Here is an 18837-nt window from a genome sequence, read left to right as displayed (position 1 = left end):
GCGACGGACAGACGGTAGAAAAGGTAAATCCACATTAAAATGAATCCCACACACAGCGCTGAGGGTAAAACAAGAGAACGATTTATTCTTTGCTCTGTTCTGCAAAACTTTATTACAACATAAAGCTGACGAACAAAACGGTGTCTGCTGGAAATCAAAGGATTCTTCTCTTTGAAAAATGTGTGAAGACTAACTATGTGCTGTAGGGTACCATTGGTCAAGGGCTGACTTACTTTGGAGCTGTAGGTTTCTTTTGCAAAATAGAAACATGTTGCAATACAAAACAAAACACTTGGAAAGTGTCTTGAAGACTTTAGCACCATTTTGTTAAAAAAAAAGGTTCTTGGTGTAACAAAAACCACAAAAACATATTGTTTAAATGTTTCTTTTCTATTCCACAGAACGGTTTCAAATCATCAAATTCATTAGAAACATTTTAAAGGATAAGAAACAGGAATATTTTACTTCCTGTCTGTGCTCTTGTTCTCATTGGCTGATAGGAAGCTTCAGTTTGTATCTTTATATATAAAAAAAAAGCACTCGATTCTTGACGTGTCATGTTACAGAGTTTAAGAATGACTTTTGACTTTTAAAACTTGATGTCCCAGTACTGCGGCGTCTCTGTAGTGGCCTCAAACTCATCTTCAGCTGCAGCGTAGTGGCTGTCAGCCAGTGACGTGTCTCCAAGGGGCAATGTCAGACCTCCAGCCTCTGAACAGAAAACGTGTTCAGTTGCTCAACTGATAATTAAAGAAGTGTTTAATGAGTATTCAGTGTAGTTTTTCAGGGTCAAGATCGTGTTTTATCTTACCAGGGATGCACAGGATCTGCGGCCTCTCCCACCTGCCTTCAGGCAGACACCTGATCAGAGGCTTTAGCCTTTGCTGGAAACCCTCTGCACAGCGGTAACGTATGACTGCATGGGTCTCATACCTCTGTCGAGCTTTTCCAAATATGGACGTGTTTCGGACCTTCGGCGGTGGTCCGCAGAAAGCTGTCGGAAGAGTCGAGACATTTATTTATCTACCCACACGAGAGGGTTAAGTAACTTGAGCTCCGCCTCCTTAGTGGTACCCACAGGTGCCTTTCTTGCAGGTGTACGCGAGGTGGTAGTTGCAGGGTACGTCGCTCCAGCGCCCGTTGTCGTGCCACACCATCACCACGCAGTCTTCCCCAGAGAGGAAATAGCTGTCTGGCTGTCCCCTGTACCAGTTCTCATATAGCTGTGAACACAAATAGGAAATGAAGATTATGTATTTGACAGCAAGGAAATAAAGTAAATGTAAAAGTAAAGGAAATATCACACAAAAATCATAAGAAAACTACATATTTTATACTGAAAAATATGTAAATTCTGGTAAATATCAGACTATGAAAACATGTTCACATAACTGTGAAGTGAGGCCAACTGTGCTAATATTCCTCACCAGTGGGTTGCCATCAGACCAGTGGAAATCATCCTCAACGGTTTTATCATTCAAACCGGTCCACTGATACTCTTTGTAGTTGTCTGATGGGGAGGACACAAATAAACAAGTCCGCATTTATGCTAAACTTTGTCTCGTGTCCTATGCGCGTGCCTGGTGACGTTCAATCTTACTGTTGATGTAATTCTGCTCCTCGGGGGTCATGATGGACACCAGATGGGCTCCCATCGTGCGACACTGCTGCTCCGCGACCTCCCAGCTCAGGCGCTGGCTGAAGTGTTGATAGCAGAAACCCTGGAACTTATCCCAGCCCGGCTCACATCGCTCCAGATCTGAAAACACCCGCAGAGGAGGAAACAGGACAAAGCCTCTAAGTCTCCTATAAGATTCATAACGTGGCATAAATTGTTGATTTCGGATCAGGTTGCGCCATCATCTCATAAGAAACATGCACATGCAACAGTGGAGATCTCACCAATCTGACAGAAGTTTCCTCCGTATGTTGGCAGACAGAGACATTTAACCTGCCCACCTTGGTCGGTACAGGTGCCCCCGTTACGACAGGGGTCATCCAAACAGGGATCTGAAACACAGCAGAGGGTTCCCTTCAGGTCAAGAGCTCCTTTATGTTTATATATATATCAGTGCATCACAAGATATTTTAAATTTGAGGAAACTGTGTGAACCACACCGTAATTTAAATGCTTACATTAGTTTAAACATCTGTTAATATATTGGCGGCATATTCCAGACACTTGTATAAAAAAAAAAAAAAAAAATTTAAAAAAGGATCCAGGTGAACCAACAGATGGCAGCAGAGGTCAAGCTCCTCACATCGTCTTCTGTCTTCTTCGGGGCACCAATAAAAGGTCTTAGTTGTGTCCTGTTACTCTTCTTTTTCTACACAAACTCTTCATTAATAATCATGAACTTTTTATAATGTGGAATCCAGACGCAGATGGCAGTAACAGTATATGGATCCAATGCTTCTGACTCTTCCACTCAAAAAAAGTGTTGGCAAAGATGTGGCGTGGCATTACAGTGAATTAAAAACAAACCCGTATCGATTTATTTCACACTGGTATTGGTTTGTCTCTAAAAACCTCATCTCATTTGACAGATTTGACATTTTCATTGTGAATGTCACTTTCCATTAAACATCTTCTCGTGCTAGAGTGACCTACTTCAGCGGATGATTCATGGTACAAAAAAAAATATCTCTTGGCTTCTCGCAAAGTGCCAAAACAATGATTCATTGAGTTAGTGAGTATAGCTCAAAATCAAGACCCTTTTTTGCATAAGAAAAAAATAAGTTTGTTATGTGTAAACATTGAAATGAGTTGATAACTTCATTTAACATGTTGGTGTAATTGAAAATAAAACAGTCTTAACTCAATAATACATAACTTTTCAACACATATTTCTGCCTTAACTCAACATAGCTGTATTTAAGCACAACTTAAAATTCATTCTGACTTAGATAAATATATTATTGTACTAAAAAAAAATGTGCATGAAGATTTGCTAGCTGAATTTTTTTACGTTGTGCCAGCACATCAGATCATACCTTAAGTTGTTTAATTTCTAACAGCAGTTAAAGTTTCATTTTCATTTTCTGAATTTGTAACGTGGAGGTAAAGTAAAGGCACGTGTGCAAAAGTGGATTCGGTTTATTTGCTTCCTTCGGCACCCTGTAAACAAGAGCTATGTTTTGTCTGTCATTACTGTGGCACAGTGTTTATGTATGAAGGGTAATAACGGCTTTACACCAGTCTAATGAGGATCATATGCACTCAAAGCAACACTATCATTCAGTTTTTATGAAGGGTACACAAGTGGAAAAACGTTAAAAAAAAATGAACCCTTCTGACTCAGGTTGGCATCTGTGGGAGCCCAGTCTCAGTTTTTATCCTCGTCTGTGAGAAGTTTTCATTTGTACCTTTCCTTTACTCAAACAGCACAATAAATTGTCTTGAATCCTGCACCCTGAGTCAAGCTGACATTAAATGTGGACAAAAAAACAGGACAGGTTCTGCACACGCGGATTTCTGCAATACTCATTTTTGAGGTAAACATTTTGGATGCTTGAAGAATGTCTTCTAAAGTGCAACGTGGAAACGTGTATTGCACGAATCAGAAAATGCAGAAGTTTTTTTTCTCATTTTTTCCATCATCACGAATTACAACAGTGTAGGGGTGAATTGCAAATAAGCACTCTTGGATTAATAATAGCTTGTTAATAAATTTCAATATGAGAACATGCAACCATTAAATAAAATTAACAACCCCGAGATTCATTAAATGTTCAATTGCTGCGTGTATTGTTTTGTCAGCAGATTAACACAATAATGCTGATTCTATGGAAGCCGATTTCTGCAAATCAATGACACAAGTTTGAAAAATAGAATTAAAAATGACACATTAACACAATGCAATATAAAGTCTAAATTATACATGAGAATTTTCAGCCTTTACATTTTTTTTTTTCAGAAATGAGCTTCCATACAATGCATCAGTAAGTATGACAACCAAAAACATAGAGAAAGGAAGAGGGGGGAAAAAAATAACACATTTATAGTGGTGAGACAAGAAACAGAGATTAGTTGCCTTTATCGTTATGAGACCTAAAAATACAATACAAATCGTGAACATTAATGAGTAAACAACAGACTGTGGCTTTAGTATGAAACATTAATGACCTATGGTCCTTCTCAAACACGTTTGCTTAATGCGAACGCTCACAACAAATCAACACTGAACATATTTTGTGCTTGTAAAGCGTGACAATAATCTGTGCTTCTGGTACTAGACTGAAAAATATATAGAAATTAAAGTTAAAAATCAAGAACAGTTAAATACTTAAATATATACTAAAGCATCACTGCAGTCGCATTGGTCAGTGCTGTTACATTCAACGTAATTGCTGTTACATATCGGAGAAAGATAAAGTCCCTTTTTAAGTGGCTTCCAGGTGAGATTTGACAGTTAGCAGAACCGAAGAAGGAGAACCTGCACTGGATTGGTGCAGAGGTGGATTACTTGCAAATAATATCTAATGTACAACGCACTACTAAAACACTCATTCAGACATACCAGGATATTACAGTACTTCACAGAAGTCAATCTTTGTGTGAGGAGGAAAACATCATGCACAACAAGACTGGATTGTTGACAAGTGTCGAACGGGAGCTGTCCCGGTGTGAGTATCTCGGAGGGAGGGAGTGGGGAGCCACGGGGAGAGCAGCGAGGAGTGTTTGAAGGTGAAGCGGGAGGAGTCAGAAGGGTGAGTGGGCTTGCGGAGACAACGAGTGAAACAAACGGGGGGGGAGGGGGAAGTTGTTTGAAAAGCAGGAGGGGTGTTTTACAGAAAAATGGAGCAAAGGCAAGTTGGGCAGAAGACAGACCAGGGATTTTAGTGCATCACTGCGTCGAGTAGGAAGAGGACGGTTAGGCTGATGAGAGTGGATTTAACATTACCTGAAGATTTCCCTGCACCGCCTACAGCTGCCCTCTCATTGGGCAAGATAAGCAAGGTGGGCGGCTGTGTGAGGCTAATCTCAACATCCGCCAGACCGCGGCCCACTGGCGGTATGACATGTGTCACCTTCTGTGGCTCGGCCGTCTTGTGGAAAACCCTGGGCGTGGTGGTGGTGGGGCTCCAGGTGCGTCTGGACCAGTGTGTGGTGGTGGTGGTGGTGGTGATGGGCGTGGTGGTCGTCTTTACGTCAGCAGCAGTGGACGTCGTAGTCAGGGAGGAGTCTGTAGCTGCTGTGGAGGAGGTTTCTTGGCTGTACTCAAGTTCGTTTAGAGACTCTTGGGGTCCGGTTGTGGTGGTCAGCAGAGCCCACGTAGATGTTTGAGAATTGAGAGGAATGATGGTAAATTCCTCAGGGGTTGAGGAGACAGAAGCTTCCTCTTCAAGCTTTGAGGAAATGCTAGCGTCTTCCTCAGTAGTTTGGGAAATGTCATCTCCTGTGTCGTAGGAAACGGTCATTTCAACATCAGTGTCCTCTGCATCGACAAGAGTTGGGGGAACATTAATGTCATCCTCAAGCTTAGAGGAAATGTTGGTTTCCTCCTCGAAAGTTTTGGAAATGTTGGCTTCTTGGTCATAGGAAAGGGTCAGTTCAACATCGGTGTCCTCCGCATCGACAAAAGTTGGGGAAACCTTGACTTCATCTTCAAATTTAGAGGAAATGTTTGCTTCTTTTTCGTAGAAATGTGTCAGAGAAACGTTGGCATCTTCCGCATCGACAAGAGTTGGGGGAGCGTTAACGTCATCCTCAAGCTTTGAGGTGGTGTTGGCTTCCTCATCAAACATGGTGGAAATGCTGGCTTCTCCATCATAGGTAGACGTAACGTCCATTGTGTCTGTGTAGACAAGAGTTGGGGGAACATCCGCTTCCTCTTCCAGTTTTGAGGAAATGTTTGCTTCTTTCTCATGGACAAGGATTGGGGGAATACGAGCCTCCTTTTCAAAGGTTGAAGAAACGTTTGCTTCTTCTGGGAGGATGAGGGTTGGGGCTAATTCTACTCCGTTTTCCAGTGAAAAGGAGCCGTTGCCTTCCTCTTCGAGAGTTGGGGGAAACTTAAATTCGTCTTCAAGAGTTGGAGAAACTTCAGCATCTTCTTTAAAAGTGGTAGGTTCTTGTCCACTTCCCTCTTCATGAGAACTGGTCACAGTATCCAAATACACTCTGTAATTTGACGTGTGATACTCTGTGGTGGTGGTGGTGGAGGAAGCGTTAGGTAAGTGAGAGGTGTTCGAGTATTCTGGAGACTCAGTGGTAGCTGAACTTACTCCGGAAATCAGCTGATCAGACTTTGTTGAGCGCAGCTCTTTTTCTTCACTTTCCGTGACGAGTGTGTCTTCAATTTCTAAGCTTGTGCTTCCCTCCTGTCTAGAAACGGTAGTCTCCCACAGCTGCGGTGAAGTGGAGACGGTTTCCATGCCCAGTTTGTCAAAATGACGAGACCCAGACGGGAGGGTTGGATGTGGAGCGCCGCTAGCCAAAGCAGAAGGAGTCAGGTGAGTGGTGAAACCTGAAGTGGAAGAAGCTGACGTGGAGAAGAAGCTAACTGCCTCCATGTCCAGGCTGCTCTCTGAAAAAGAGCACAGAGATTTCCAGAGCTGTAAATATGTACATCTACAGAAATAGTGAAAGGAATAGTGCAACACTTGACAAGAGTAGACTACTGTAAAACTGCAATAGCTAGCAGCTAACTGAGATTAGCACACAGATAAGAAATTTGTCGAATTTGGACTTTCCAAAAACTCCAGGAAGTTAATACTTTAGAATAAGAAATTGTTCAAACTTTCTTAATAGTATAGCTTTTGCATGGATTATACAAAATACGAAGTGAGAAAACATGAAAAGACACTCATTCCTTGGTGACATGTGTCCTAAAATGTCATTGACATACCTTCAGAAACATCTCCAGACCCATCTATTTGTGCAAACATGGAGGTCAGCACCTCGATGGTTGGTCTGGTACTTTGCGTTGGCTGTGTGAGAAGAGTTCCTTCCTCTTCTTCCGTTGAGGCCTGAGTTGTGAGCAACATCTGCGACTTATCTTCTGCTGCTGCCTCCTCCAGAGTCGTCTGAATCACTGGATCACGTGTCACTTCCCACAAAGTCTCCTCTTGAGTTCGGTTGCTGCTGTCTGTCTCATTGTAACTGGCTTGCGATCTGTCAAAATTCAGTTCAGGCTCTTTGGGCGGTTTTGGAGTCTCAGATGGCTGAGAGTCCTCGTCAAGGTTTGAGTCTGGCACCGTCTGGTTCTCTGTGTGAGGCTCGTATGTGGTTGGTTCAAGCTCAGATTGGAAAGTAAAGCTCAGGTTCTGGTGGGAATCAGTCACATTGTTAACACTCTGAAGAAATGATGTGTTTTGTGGTGGACTGTAGGTTTCTGTGCTGCTAATGGTACTGTCCGTCAGTGCTGTGGGAGGCTGGGAGTTGTAGCTCATTTCTGTGGGAGATGGAGTATTGTCAAAGGGCTCGAGAACCTCCAGAGTAGACGTGGGGCTTAAGGGGGACTCTGTTGTGTCTGATATAACCGTTGGATGCGTGTCGACCAGGGTCTCCTCGGTAAAAAGGCCAGTAAAATAGGGCAAAGATTCAAGTACACTTTGTGCCTCACGCTCCACTTGTTCTACTTGTTGGTTCAGCTGAAGTTCTTGATCTTTGTCCATCAGGATAACGATATCATGTCCAATGTCTTCAGACTCTGTGGCCATGTAGTCCATCGGTGAGTCAGTGGACATATTTCTGTTTTCTGTAGAGGGCATTAAAAGTCATTATAAGACAATGACAATTTTGCTTTTTTCACTCACAGTTATAGAGTGTACTCACCTCTGAAGCAATAAACGTCATGAAGGCTGGATGCCTCTGGGAAACCAGTCTGGTTGCTGAAGCGGTAGACGGTTTTGACGCCTGCCTGAGGCCCTCCACAGCGCTCTCTAGGGGTTATGATGGGGTAACGCACACTGCCATCAGACAACCAGCCGGGACTGCACCGGTCGAGTCCTTCACTCCACGCCAAGTACAACTGTGCTGTTGTAGCGAGCTCTCCCCCCGCAGCTCTGCAGTATGACTGCGCTTCGTCAAATGACAACAGCTGAGGGACGGTGCTGTGGAACACCTCCCCTGCAAGCAAAAATATTTTCGTTATTAAACTTTTAATGCACGTACAGAATAAGGTTGAATACCTAATTTTATCGTGATTACTGAGGAGCCAGTTTAGCTCATAAAAATATATATTATGTATATAAAAAAGCATTTGTTAGTTTTGTTACCAATTTGTTTGATGTGTTAGTGTCAGAAATGTGACTTTATACATTTGCAGATTTGTTTGGTGGTAGTAGTGTTTCTGTTTAAAAAATATTGCAGTGGGTGAAGAGGACCATGTCCACCAAAGAACACATAATTAAACTGAATATATATATACTGTATATATATATATATATATAAATAGATAGAAATAGACTCATACCATCAATTTGTTCTACATAACAATAAACATCAAATAGTTGATCTCCGTTCATTGTCCCGTAGTTTCTCACTCCTGGTTGCCCGTTCATGTCTCCGTAGCAACCTTCACGGGGCACTTGGATTGGATACCTGCAGGGATGAAAACAAGTCAGCTTTTCCCACACAAAATGGAGCCACTTCAACTGGGATTAATGAGTAGAAAGAGAACAAAGTAGAACGAGAAAATATTTTAGTTTGAAAAAAAAAAAAAAAAGTCTCAGCATAAGAGCGAATCGTAGCTGTGAACAGGAGCAGCTTTTAAAGAGGTAAGTATGAGTATATCACAGAGGTGGTGAAATACCTGACGGACTGGTCTGCCAGCCAGCCTGCGTCACACTGTTCGTATCCATCATAATAAGCTGCCAGCAACTGGTCAGGGGTGGCGATCTGAGCCCCGATGGCCTCGCAAGCCCTCTGGGCCTGATGAAAGGAAAAGGCATATCGGCCCAAAGCATCTCTGTAGTGGAACACAACGCCTAAAAACACGAGGCAGACAATTAAGAACACGTTAAGACCTCTATAGTCTACTGACAGCAGCATCCTGTTTAATATTTTGGGTCAAATCTTATTGAAATCAGGACATTTGAGCTTCTAATGTTGAGGAAGGTTTACTTTTTTCAGTATTCACCAGTTCAAACTCAGAGAATAAAGTGAACTGATATAATTTCAAAGTAATTAGTAATTAATATTAGCGTTTAAAACCAAAAATCATGTTGCTACCTTTAACTTTGAGCTGTATGAGGTCGCTGGCGTCCTCCAGGCCCTGCTGCACCTCACAGCGATAGTGACCCGAGTCATTGGAGCGCAAATCTCCCAACCACAGAGACAGGTCGTCAGGGGAGGAGGTGTAGTTGAGCAGCGCGGCGCGGTCTCGGTACGCCTCGTTGACCTTCACCCTGGAACCCCGCACCACCAAGATCTGCGTCTCCACCCCGCCGGACACCACCGTCCACTTAATCCTCGGCGCAGTGGGGGAGGCAGAGGAGGGGGTGGACGGGGGTGTGGAGGACAGAGACACAAAGCAGGGGAGGAAGATGGAGCTGCCCAGCGTCGCGGAAACCCCACCTGAGTGGGGGATTTTCACCCGCAGCCGCTGCACCTCATCTGCAGCACAAATAATTGAAGTTCACCTCCATTTTTTATGTTCATGTTAATATTTAAATAAAGAGCAAGAAGGAAGGTGAAACGTAGACATACCACTTGCAGTTGGGATTTGAGTGGGAAAGGTCAGAGTGAGGTGGCACACTGCACAAAGGAGTGTAAGTATTTGTCTATAGAGAGGGAAAAAGGCAAACGCATTAAATAAATGAAGACAAAGTACATTTTGAAACCGATAAAGATAAATATAAATCCTAAGGTAAACTGAAGGAGCAAACATTTCCAATTCCCCCTTTTCAATTTCACACGTATTTAACCCCTAATAGATGATTTTTGACACTGGAAGGCACGTATTATGTTGGTTCAGCTACTTTCAGCTCCATTGATCTCAACACATTGATGTATTGGCACATTTAAGGTCACACCTCTGTGGTACCATCAGCAGAGCATGTGTGATGTAGCTGGGTGAAGACACAGACTCAGGGTTTCACCGTAATCTTCTTATCCATTTGCAGTTTGGTTATTTACTTATATTTTTCTATAAAATGCAGTTCATGGATTAATCTTGACCCAAATCTGATCTTTAAAGCAGACTGAAACTTTACTTTGCCGGTTTCTATCCAAAAAAAGGCTGAGGACAGTTGAGAATCAGATCTCATGCATTTGTTTGTAGATTTTTGATAAAGAAAACATTTGCACACTTGAATTTATGTAATGTTATCACTTTAATGTTAAAGTTTCGGTCATAAGACCTTCATCAGAGCATTTGCAGATATTTTTAAAACAGCACAAGCGTGTGCGACAATGCTAGCAGCTCCCCAACACAGTAATTAGACAGCTTTAGCTTAGCCTGTTAGCATTTTAACACATGCTAATTTTGAACATGAACCTTTGCCAAATATTTTTTTGGGGGATATTTTAGTCTGCACCAAAGAATACAAAGTACACTTACGTGTGATAAACATACAGATTTTTATACTATTAAATTTACTTTCACGAACATAAATCAAGTGTAAAATGAACTCATTTCCTTTCATTTTATTGTTCAATCAACATAAACTAATCTTAAAGCAATATCAGAAACACCTCTCAGCATGTTGCCAAAGAAAGCTTCCAGGAGGACTGGAAAGTTGGACCAACAATTCACTGAAACAGTTTCAACAAAAACTGAACATTTATTGCAGGGCTTCTGGTATTAAGCAGCATTATTTTTGGCAAGGTGTGCCTAATAAACGGACTGACTGAAAAAGGAAAAAAAAAAATCCCTGTAACCTGCTTGCTTTGCCAGAACATTTTCGTAGACATAACAGAATCTCTGTGCGAGAGTCCGACTGGATCATAAAAAATGAATCTCAGAGCTCAATCACAGAGCAAAAAAAGAGACAGACTTCTCCGGTTTTCAGAAGGGAAGCTGGGAGCGCAGGCTCCTCACCACAAGCCATTCATCACCTCCGGGAGCTAATGACACGGCGCCTCAGCGCAGCGGCACCATGCCAGCACTCCGTCACCAGCCCGGCCCTGTTATTAACCCAGCAGGCATGGCAAGACGTCCACGGTGACCTCATGCAACCCTCATGAGCAGGACATGATGAAGCGGCAAATGTTCATTCATCATTACAAAGCAGCGTTCCGGCTCCAAATGACTTTTAAGGGGTAATGGAGTGAAAAGTGCCTCTATTATTAGGAAATGTGGCACGGTTTTACCATTTTTACCGATCCCTCGCAAAGCAGGTGATTTATAAAAAACCTTTCTAGGGTGTCAGATAGTCACAGATATTGGATGTTTTGAATATCAGATGTGTGTAATTCAATCAGCCTTATACTTAGAGGGGTCTACACCTGACACATTGTGTGACGGACCTTACATAAATAAATAATGTTGCACCATAAAGCTGATTGACACATTTAAGACATTTAAGGCCGGATGAGACCAATTCAAAACTCATTTCCTATTTCGAAGAGAAGCAATATAACAGCAGCATATTTGGGAAATTGAGTCACCTACACGTTAACTGATCCTAATTATAATGATTCAGTAGTTTGTGTACAAAAATAAACTTTGTTAAACAAGCTGAGATTATAGAGAGTGTTTCTACTAAAGTTTCAGGAAAGGACATCATCTCAAAATATGATGCCATAAGAAGATGTTAAGTTTTCAGCTTCCTTCAGTACAGACAATATAAAGTATATGTGATATTATACAGATTATTGCTACATTTCCATTTCAAAGCTCCTCTATTTCTTGCGTGTGTTGCAGTAGTTTTCTTTCTTTTCTTTTTTTTTTTTGCACACATACCAACCGGTTTAACTTTATTTATTTTGCAACCCTTTCCCGCTGCGAACACACCAGATAATGTGCAGTATGGATATGTGGGAAAAAGTTATAGAGAGAGAAAATGAGAGAGCAGCTGATATGCTCATGTCGTTGCAGGGTACAAATTTGTGCTTTGCTTTAAACAAAGTCCAGACAAAAAAAACAGAACTGTTGCTAAGTCCACTAACCCAACGAAACCCAAAAGCAAAGCACACAGGAGACGCTGTTAATGCGTTCAGTGTAACAAGGTGTAGAGGGACATGTCTTATGTAATGTGAAGTTGGACAAATCTGAATAAATATTACCGGGATGAGAGAACTTTGAATGGAGCCAGAGGTTTTCCCGAGTACACTTTCTGCATCTGTATATCAAACACACACGCAGCTCAATAACCCGTGTCAAATAAAATGGCCTCCTTTGATTGCCGAATAACTGTTGTCTGTTTTCTCGCCAGCTGGGTCGGCTCCACGGCGCTGGTATCACTATTAGTATTCCCGACAAGGAAACCTCTCACAAAAAAGCCAGCAGTGGGCCAAGGGGACAGCTGCACACTGTGCTTTCACTTCATGCCGACTCCCTCACAAAAGGCTTCAGGGAAAATTAAAGGACGGGGCACTGGCACACTTGCTCGCTTTTTCTCTCTTCTCTCTGTCGCTCCTTTCAAGGGTGGAAAGGGAAGTTTTCAAGCACCAAGAGTCGTTCTAAGAAAGCAGCCCACATTAAGACACACCATTTCAAATGGTATAACTGTGACGGCAGTGTGCTTAAATATCAGTTGGCGCATTCAGACCGGTCGCAGGAGGAGACAGTTCTGGTCGCGGCTTGCTATTTTGTGCCGTCTTTAGATCACATTTTTTTCACTGTGGTCTTTGGCCTCGCGGTCAACCCGGCGTTGGTCGCCGCCGGGCGCGTTCTTTGACGAAGGCAACAATGAGGAGAAGTCAAGCTAAAATCGATGCCACCCACTGCATTTAGAGGTCCAAAAACTGCAGCCAGTGCATTACCCACGTGAAGGCCTAATCCACTCGCCCCCCCTGCGGACTCTGACAAGTCAGTAATTGGCACGCAGAAAACTGGAGGAATCAGGGTTAAATTAGAAAAAAAGGCACCTACAGCTCATTTGTAATGTAATATGTGATGCATATCAAGGCGTGAAAACAAAAACAGGGATGCACTGACAATGAAAAGTCACCACTACGACTCGCGGGTGGCCTTTGCAGCGCTCTGCATCAAGGTCAATATGGGCTGTCTCCGCCAGCATGCCAGAAGATTACCTCTGATCCCAGTTTAGCTGGGTCAAGCATGTCGGTTTGACTGATGTGCTGTAAGCTCTGAGGAGCACTGAGCTTTAACTGGTTTTATACCCTTGATAAAACACAACAGAATGCACACTGAGTTTTTACAACGTGGAAATCCACCACATAAGAAGCTTTGTTCTTCTCCTTTTACCGTTGTTTTTTACGTTTTAGATATGTATTTGCCCTCTGCCTCGCAGTTACATCCTAAAACAAACACTACACAGTAACTTTAAGGTAAGTTGGATGCTTTTTCCAACTTCCAACATCTTTAGGCAAGAATACCTACATGTCTTTGCTATAATTTTGAAAAATGGCTGCCAAACTGTGAGTTAAATGAATGTTTTTAGTCCAGCTTTTTATTTTGAGGGGATAACTGGCTCTCACAATGATAAGTTCCTCGTCTGCAAAAACAAATCCATCTCTGCGGACCACACATGCTGAATAAACCAACACCAGAAAAAGGCAAAACAGAAACAAATCACTCAATAAGCGCCCTCCTAAAAGCTCACAAGGAGGCGGCCGAGGTCGAGATTCACCATTGTGAGCGTCCGCACGGCCCAGTTTACAGAGCAGAGCGGGTCGGACCCAAGTCAGGCCACTCAATCCACACCACGCCTCCCAACCCTCACGCGTCCACGCATCCAAAGAGCTGCTCAGTAAATGCCAGTAAACCCACCTTCTGTCTCCAAACAGCATGCCCCCCTTTTAAAAAGTCAACCACCAGCTGATTCACCGCCCAGCGCGTCTGGGAAAGAGTCACGGTACGTTTCAAATTAACACCTGATCCAAGACCTGACTCAACAAATCCGTGGACTGACCACAAACTGTTACACACAGGCAAGTTTCCTGAACGTCCAGATTAGATCATGAGACGGGAGGTGGGCTCTGCTTACGAGGGCTTTCTCCGTTCAGAGCAAACACACCTGGCAGTCAGGTAACTCTGTGGTGATGACAATTAAACCAAGATTAAAGCTGTGATGAACAGACTTGTGTGTTTTACAGCTTTACAGCTCTTGTATGAATTGAGACATTGCCATAAACTTGAACCACAGAGACAGTGAAACTCTCACAGACTGGAGTTAAGAAGTAAACCACATGATACCAGCTCATTTTCATGTGGTTTTTTACTTCATGAGCTCAATCATCTTAAATTTCTTGTGTGTTTTTGCAAGAGAGCAATCATCAAGCATTTTCTATGAAGGAAAAATTAAACTCACAATAACATTTGTGGGTAAAATAAAATAGTAATCTGTCTTTGGAGACGGACAACAATATTTGTTACAATCAGGCTGAATTTCTGTTGTGCTCTTGATTATTCTTTGGTGAATACTTGGTACGTGTTTACAGTATCGACACATCTGCCTGAAACTTATCATCAAGAAAACAGATTCTTTCTACATCTTCAGCCACACCTCCTGCTGCTCCTGCTTCACATCACACCTGATCGCCTCACACTTTCTTCCATCTAATTACAGAGCAGCCAAACCAGCAGTTTCACTTTCTCTTGCTCCACTGATTAAAAACAAAATAATAATAATAATAAAAGATACGCAACCACCGGACAGAGGCGGGTTAAAGGTCCTCTTCATGATTCTGTTTGCCCTCCGTCTACCTGTCCAATACCTGAGGTAGACCACAGACAATGAAGAGCCAGAATATTCACTTAAGACAAAAAGGAACTGTCTGCGTCTGCAGCGCACACACAGACATGAAGGAAAAGTGGGCAAAGAAAACTTTTGCAGTGGTTTGGATCTACTTTGAACAGCCGAGATACTGAAATCTCTTTAATTTACATAGGAATATTCATGCATCCCTTCGTGGAATTTCAAAATCATCTAGAGCAGATGAGGAAACACAGCAAACATGCAACATGCAACAAAAAATAAAATTGGTTCGTTTTACTCCGTCGCACAGAATGACTGCAAGGACATTTTTAGCAGGGGCTGGAATAACTACTGCTCCCAGCATCATCGTTTAAAGAGAGCAGCAACTGTTTAAAAGAAACACTAAAGTGGGGAAACAAGCGGATTTTCTTAAGCGATGCCGAAACTGGACGCGACATAATGAATTCAAAAGAACTTCTGAGCGAGCAGACCAACTGCGCATCATCCCGACGCCCAAACTCAAGCCTACCGGGTTCTTCTCGGCAGCATTTCAGCTGATGCAGGATGGACAGACTTCTTAACGAGTATTTTCCGTCAGCTCCTCTCAGCTTGCTGCAGTGCGACTGTCCTGTCCTGTCCTGTCCTGTCCTGTCCTGTCCTGCCCTGTCTCTGGATGCTCTGCACAGGTAGAGGGGAAGCTGCTGTCGCACCCTCACACTCGGAGGCTCGGGGAAAGAGAAAGGAGGGAGTTGGGAGAAAGTGACGCCAGATATGAAATCCTGAACTGCCCACTTTTTCGCCCAACAATCGGGATGGAGATGGCGCATGCCTGTCAAGGGGGATTGGGAGGGATGACATCTAAAGAAACCGACGTTATAGGCTCTGAAGCGGAGGCTGCACTGACCTACATGTTTTTTTTTTTTTTTTACAGCAGGGTAGGGACGAATCCATCCAGCGTCATTTGGATGAATCCGGCTGAGTTAGTTGAGTCAGCAGCATCAGCAGCAGCAGCAGAGCGAGCTGCTGATGATGCTGCTGCAGGTCCACACAATGCAGCACACTCACCACACTGGAGAAGGAGAAGGAAGCTGCCTCTCTTACTACCCCTGTCTCAGTCCAAGCAGGGTGATCGTCTTTTAAATCATCCTGAACACGCAACTACTGGAGTAATGAGCAGTCTGACACATCCTGCAGAGGGACGGGATGTGACAGGCCACAGACGTTTGCAGCTTTAATTTTCTGAGAGAGCCTGATGCCAAGATTTGATTTGAGACCATCAATCTAAAGCAGTATGTCACAGCAACGAATCATTAACTGCAGCTAATCCGGAAGAAGTCATAAAAATACATCTATCAGGACGGTATATAGTTCAAAGCAGCGTAAATATGTTTAAAAATACTCTTTTCTGCTATTAATTAGTAAATATGACTTTTAGTGAACTGAGTAGTCACATCATTATCTAGAACCACTTCATTATGGGGGTTAGGAGTCTATCTCAGATGGTTTTGGGTTGGGATACGTCCTGGACAGATCTCACATAGACATAAACAAACATTCACACTCACGTCCACGTATACAGCCAGTTCATAATCAAAAGATAACCTGACACAAATGTCTTTGGACTGAGGAAAACCTACAGTTAAGCGAGGATACGTGAACTCAAGCCAGCCAGTCGGCAACTGCGCCAACCACCGCACCACCATGAAACAGCTAACAAGATCAAAATGTCGATGTAACGACGAACAATAAAAGACATGCTTGTGGCCCTCTCAATGGTCGGAACAAACACAGTGGTCCTTTGACCAAATGTTCCCGTGTGTCATGTGTTATCACCAACTCAATACAGCTGATTTAGTAACAATGTATGCATCATGTTAAAGTTATTATTTTAACATATAATGTTTTACTCATCACAAAAATCAATAAAAAGAGGACTTTGAGCGCAGTCTAATGTCTAATGTCTGCTTAGATACTGTCCAATAAGTAGACAAGCACTGTCATTAGCCGACAGCTAAGGAGTTAACCAAATAACAGACTGATTCCTGGCCAGCCAGAGGTACAGCATATTACATATTAAACCTAAATCCTCAATACCCACATTTTCACATTATCATTTGAGGCACTGATACCAATAATTATAAGAATAACAATCTTACTTCAAAGCATATCATATTTCTGTTGAAATTTCCCCTCAAACCAGCAGAAAACCCATAAACCAATAGGTCATGGAGCACTTGTCCATTTTTCCATGTTAATAATCCTGCTCTGGTGCTGTCATTAGTGGAATCAGCACAGGTCCATGTCAGTCGTTTCGATTTACGGCCAAGCTGAACCTGCTACCCGAGTCAGATGTGGTGATGCACATTTTCACGGATCTCCTCAAGCTTAACAGGCACGTACAAGATGAAAAAGGTCAAGGTTGCCGTGTAGCCATGCGCCCCGCGGACGGACTGAATGGTGCTTTGTGACGTTCGCACCGTGACTCAGGAGCGGCGGTCTGTGTCGCACACCTGAGGAATCTCACACCGAGGCAACAGCAGGACTGTCTGGGAAGGAAATGTCAAAGCTCAGAGAGCGGTCGGGGATCAGAGGTGCGCCTCCAGCTACGACCGACTGTCACAGTGACCCAGATTCATTCAAGTTTGGGCTGCAGTAAAACGCCGCGATCGGCTTTTATCCGTCTTCAGCAGCGGGGGGTTGTTGAGTGTACAAAAAGGTCAGGCCTCACTGAAGCTTCCTCATATCAAAGAGTCCATCCATGGAAACCATTCTTCACCAAATCTTTACCACCACATGATGGAATTACACCTAGACTCTATGATCTCCTCTGTTCTTGTTTACACTTATTCATTAGGTTGGTTTGCTAACATCCCCAGGGAAAACGCTGAGTGTGTTTGTTGTGAATGAACAAGGCAAGAGGACGGCAGTGGAGCAGGACACACGTGGATTCACAGTACTACAGGAATGAGATCATAAGCAAGGGACTGGATCTCAAATGCATCCTCGGGGCTTCCTGGGGTGTGTTAACTGTTAACTGTACTGTAAAGGTCTGAAAAGTGGCAGATGTGTCCTTTAGAAATGACTTCACCCAAAACAGCACATAAAATATTTCGGTACATGAAAGGGTTCGCTGCTACACCCAGTAGCTCCTGCTGACTCATTTCAACTACCTCATACGGACACAGCGCCTCTTAACGCCTTAAATGGTTTTGCACCCGCACTAAAAAAAAACTCAAACCGTCAGCGGTTGGTTTGAGTTTGAGTCAAGTCCTGAAAAAGACAGAGAAACTAGCAAACAAATGAAACCGAAATACTATACTTATGCAGTAAAAACAGCAACTAAATGTTTCCGGTAACTGCTGATCTGCCACCTTCAGAGGCCTGGGAGGAATTTTAGCCCATCCCTCAACACGGAAACACTTCAGCTCTGCCTGCTTCAGGTCCCTCATAACATTTCTATTGTGAATAATTTGACTTTTTCATTCCAAAACATTCATTTAGTTCTTCTTTAACCGTTCTGTTGTAGAATGACCTGAGCACTTGGATCATTGTCTTGCTGCGTGACAGTTACTCTCAAGATGAAGCTCATGGACCGATGTCCTGACATCTTCTTTTGGAATTCGCTGGTTCAACTCAGAACTCATTCGTCGTCCGTCAATGATGACACTGCAAAAACAGCGAAATATTCTTATATTCAATCAAATCATATTTTATTAAGAAAAAAAAAGACTGTCAATCGCTTAAGCTTTTATTGCTAGACAGAAATTCTAAAAATAAGCACAAAGTTCTTGTCTTTGAACAAAATATGAGATGTATTACTTTGATACAAGGATTTATTGCTTTCTTGAAACATTTCAGCTCAGTCAGGTCACCTGACTCAGCTGAGGATGAAGGAAACTAATTGTGTTATGAGCTTTTTATCTTTTATCAGGTTTATTTAAGTGACAGGTTTCATAGAAAACGATTTCACACTTTGTATATGCAGAGCATTTTAAGTGCTGCTCCACCACGTTGCCAAGGGACTACTGCACTTTTTACTCAACTCCACAAGACTTTACACGCAAA

The 18837-nt window shown here is 42.8% G+C and overlaps 1 protein-coding gene across 1 annotated transcript; it reads right to left on the bottom strand.

Annotated features, from left to right (window-relative positions):
* Positions 1-59: 59 nt before the first annotated feature.
* On the bottom strand, positions 60-15837 carry LOC125020578 (brevican core protein-like). The gene is made up of 14 exons (XM_047606010.1): positions 15302-15837; positions 9656-9729; positions 9179-9562; positions 8760-8934; positions 8421-8548; positions 7781-8074; positions 6852-7703; positions 4905-6530; positions 1903-2010; positions 1601-1759; positions 1428-1510; positions 1079-1223; positions 812-994; positions 60-711 (listed from the first exon to the last, which is right to left on the bottom strand). Exons 1-14 carry the CDS (start codon positions 15319-15321, stop codon positions 590-592), a joined length of 4353 nt encoding a protein of 1450 aa, XP_047461966.1. The 5' UTR covers positions 15322-15837; the 3' UTR covers positions 60-589.
* Between the last annotated feature and the right edge of the window lie 3000 nt (positions 15838-18837).

The sequence above is a fragment of the Mugil cephalus genome, chromosome 14 (genome assembly GCF_022458985.1).
Source record: "Mugil cephalus isolate CIBA_MC_2020 chromosome 14, CIBA_Mcephalus_1.1, whole genome shotgun sequence".
NCBI classification, from domain to species: Eukaryota; Metazoa; Chordata; class Actinopteri; order Mugiliformes; family Mugilidae; genus Mugil; species Mugil cephalus.
This window is presented reverse-complemented; position numbering and strand designations above follow the sequence as displayed.

Bases quoted from the DNA above. Each gene is read 5' to 3' on its own strand.
- LOC125020578 (XM_047606010.1), bottom strand. From the start codon at position 15,321: ATGCTGCCGAGAAGAACCCG. The intron at 8,935-9,178 runs GTAGCAACATGA...TCGTGTTTTTAG, and splicing joins CATACAGCTCAAAGTTAAAG to GCGTTGTGTTCCACTACAGA. The intron at 8,549-8,759 runs GTATTTCACCAC...TCATCCCTGCAG, and splicing joins CTGGCAGACCAGTCCGTCAG to GTATCCAATCCAAGTGCCCC.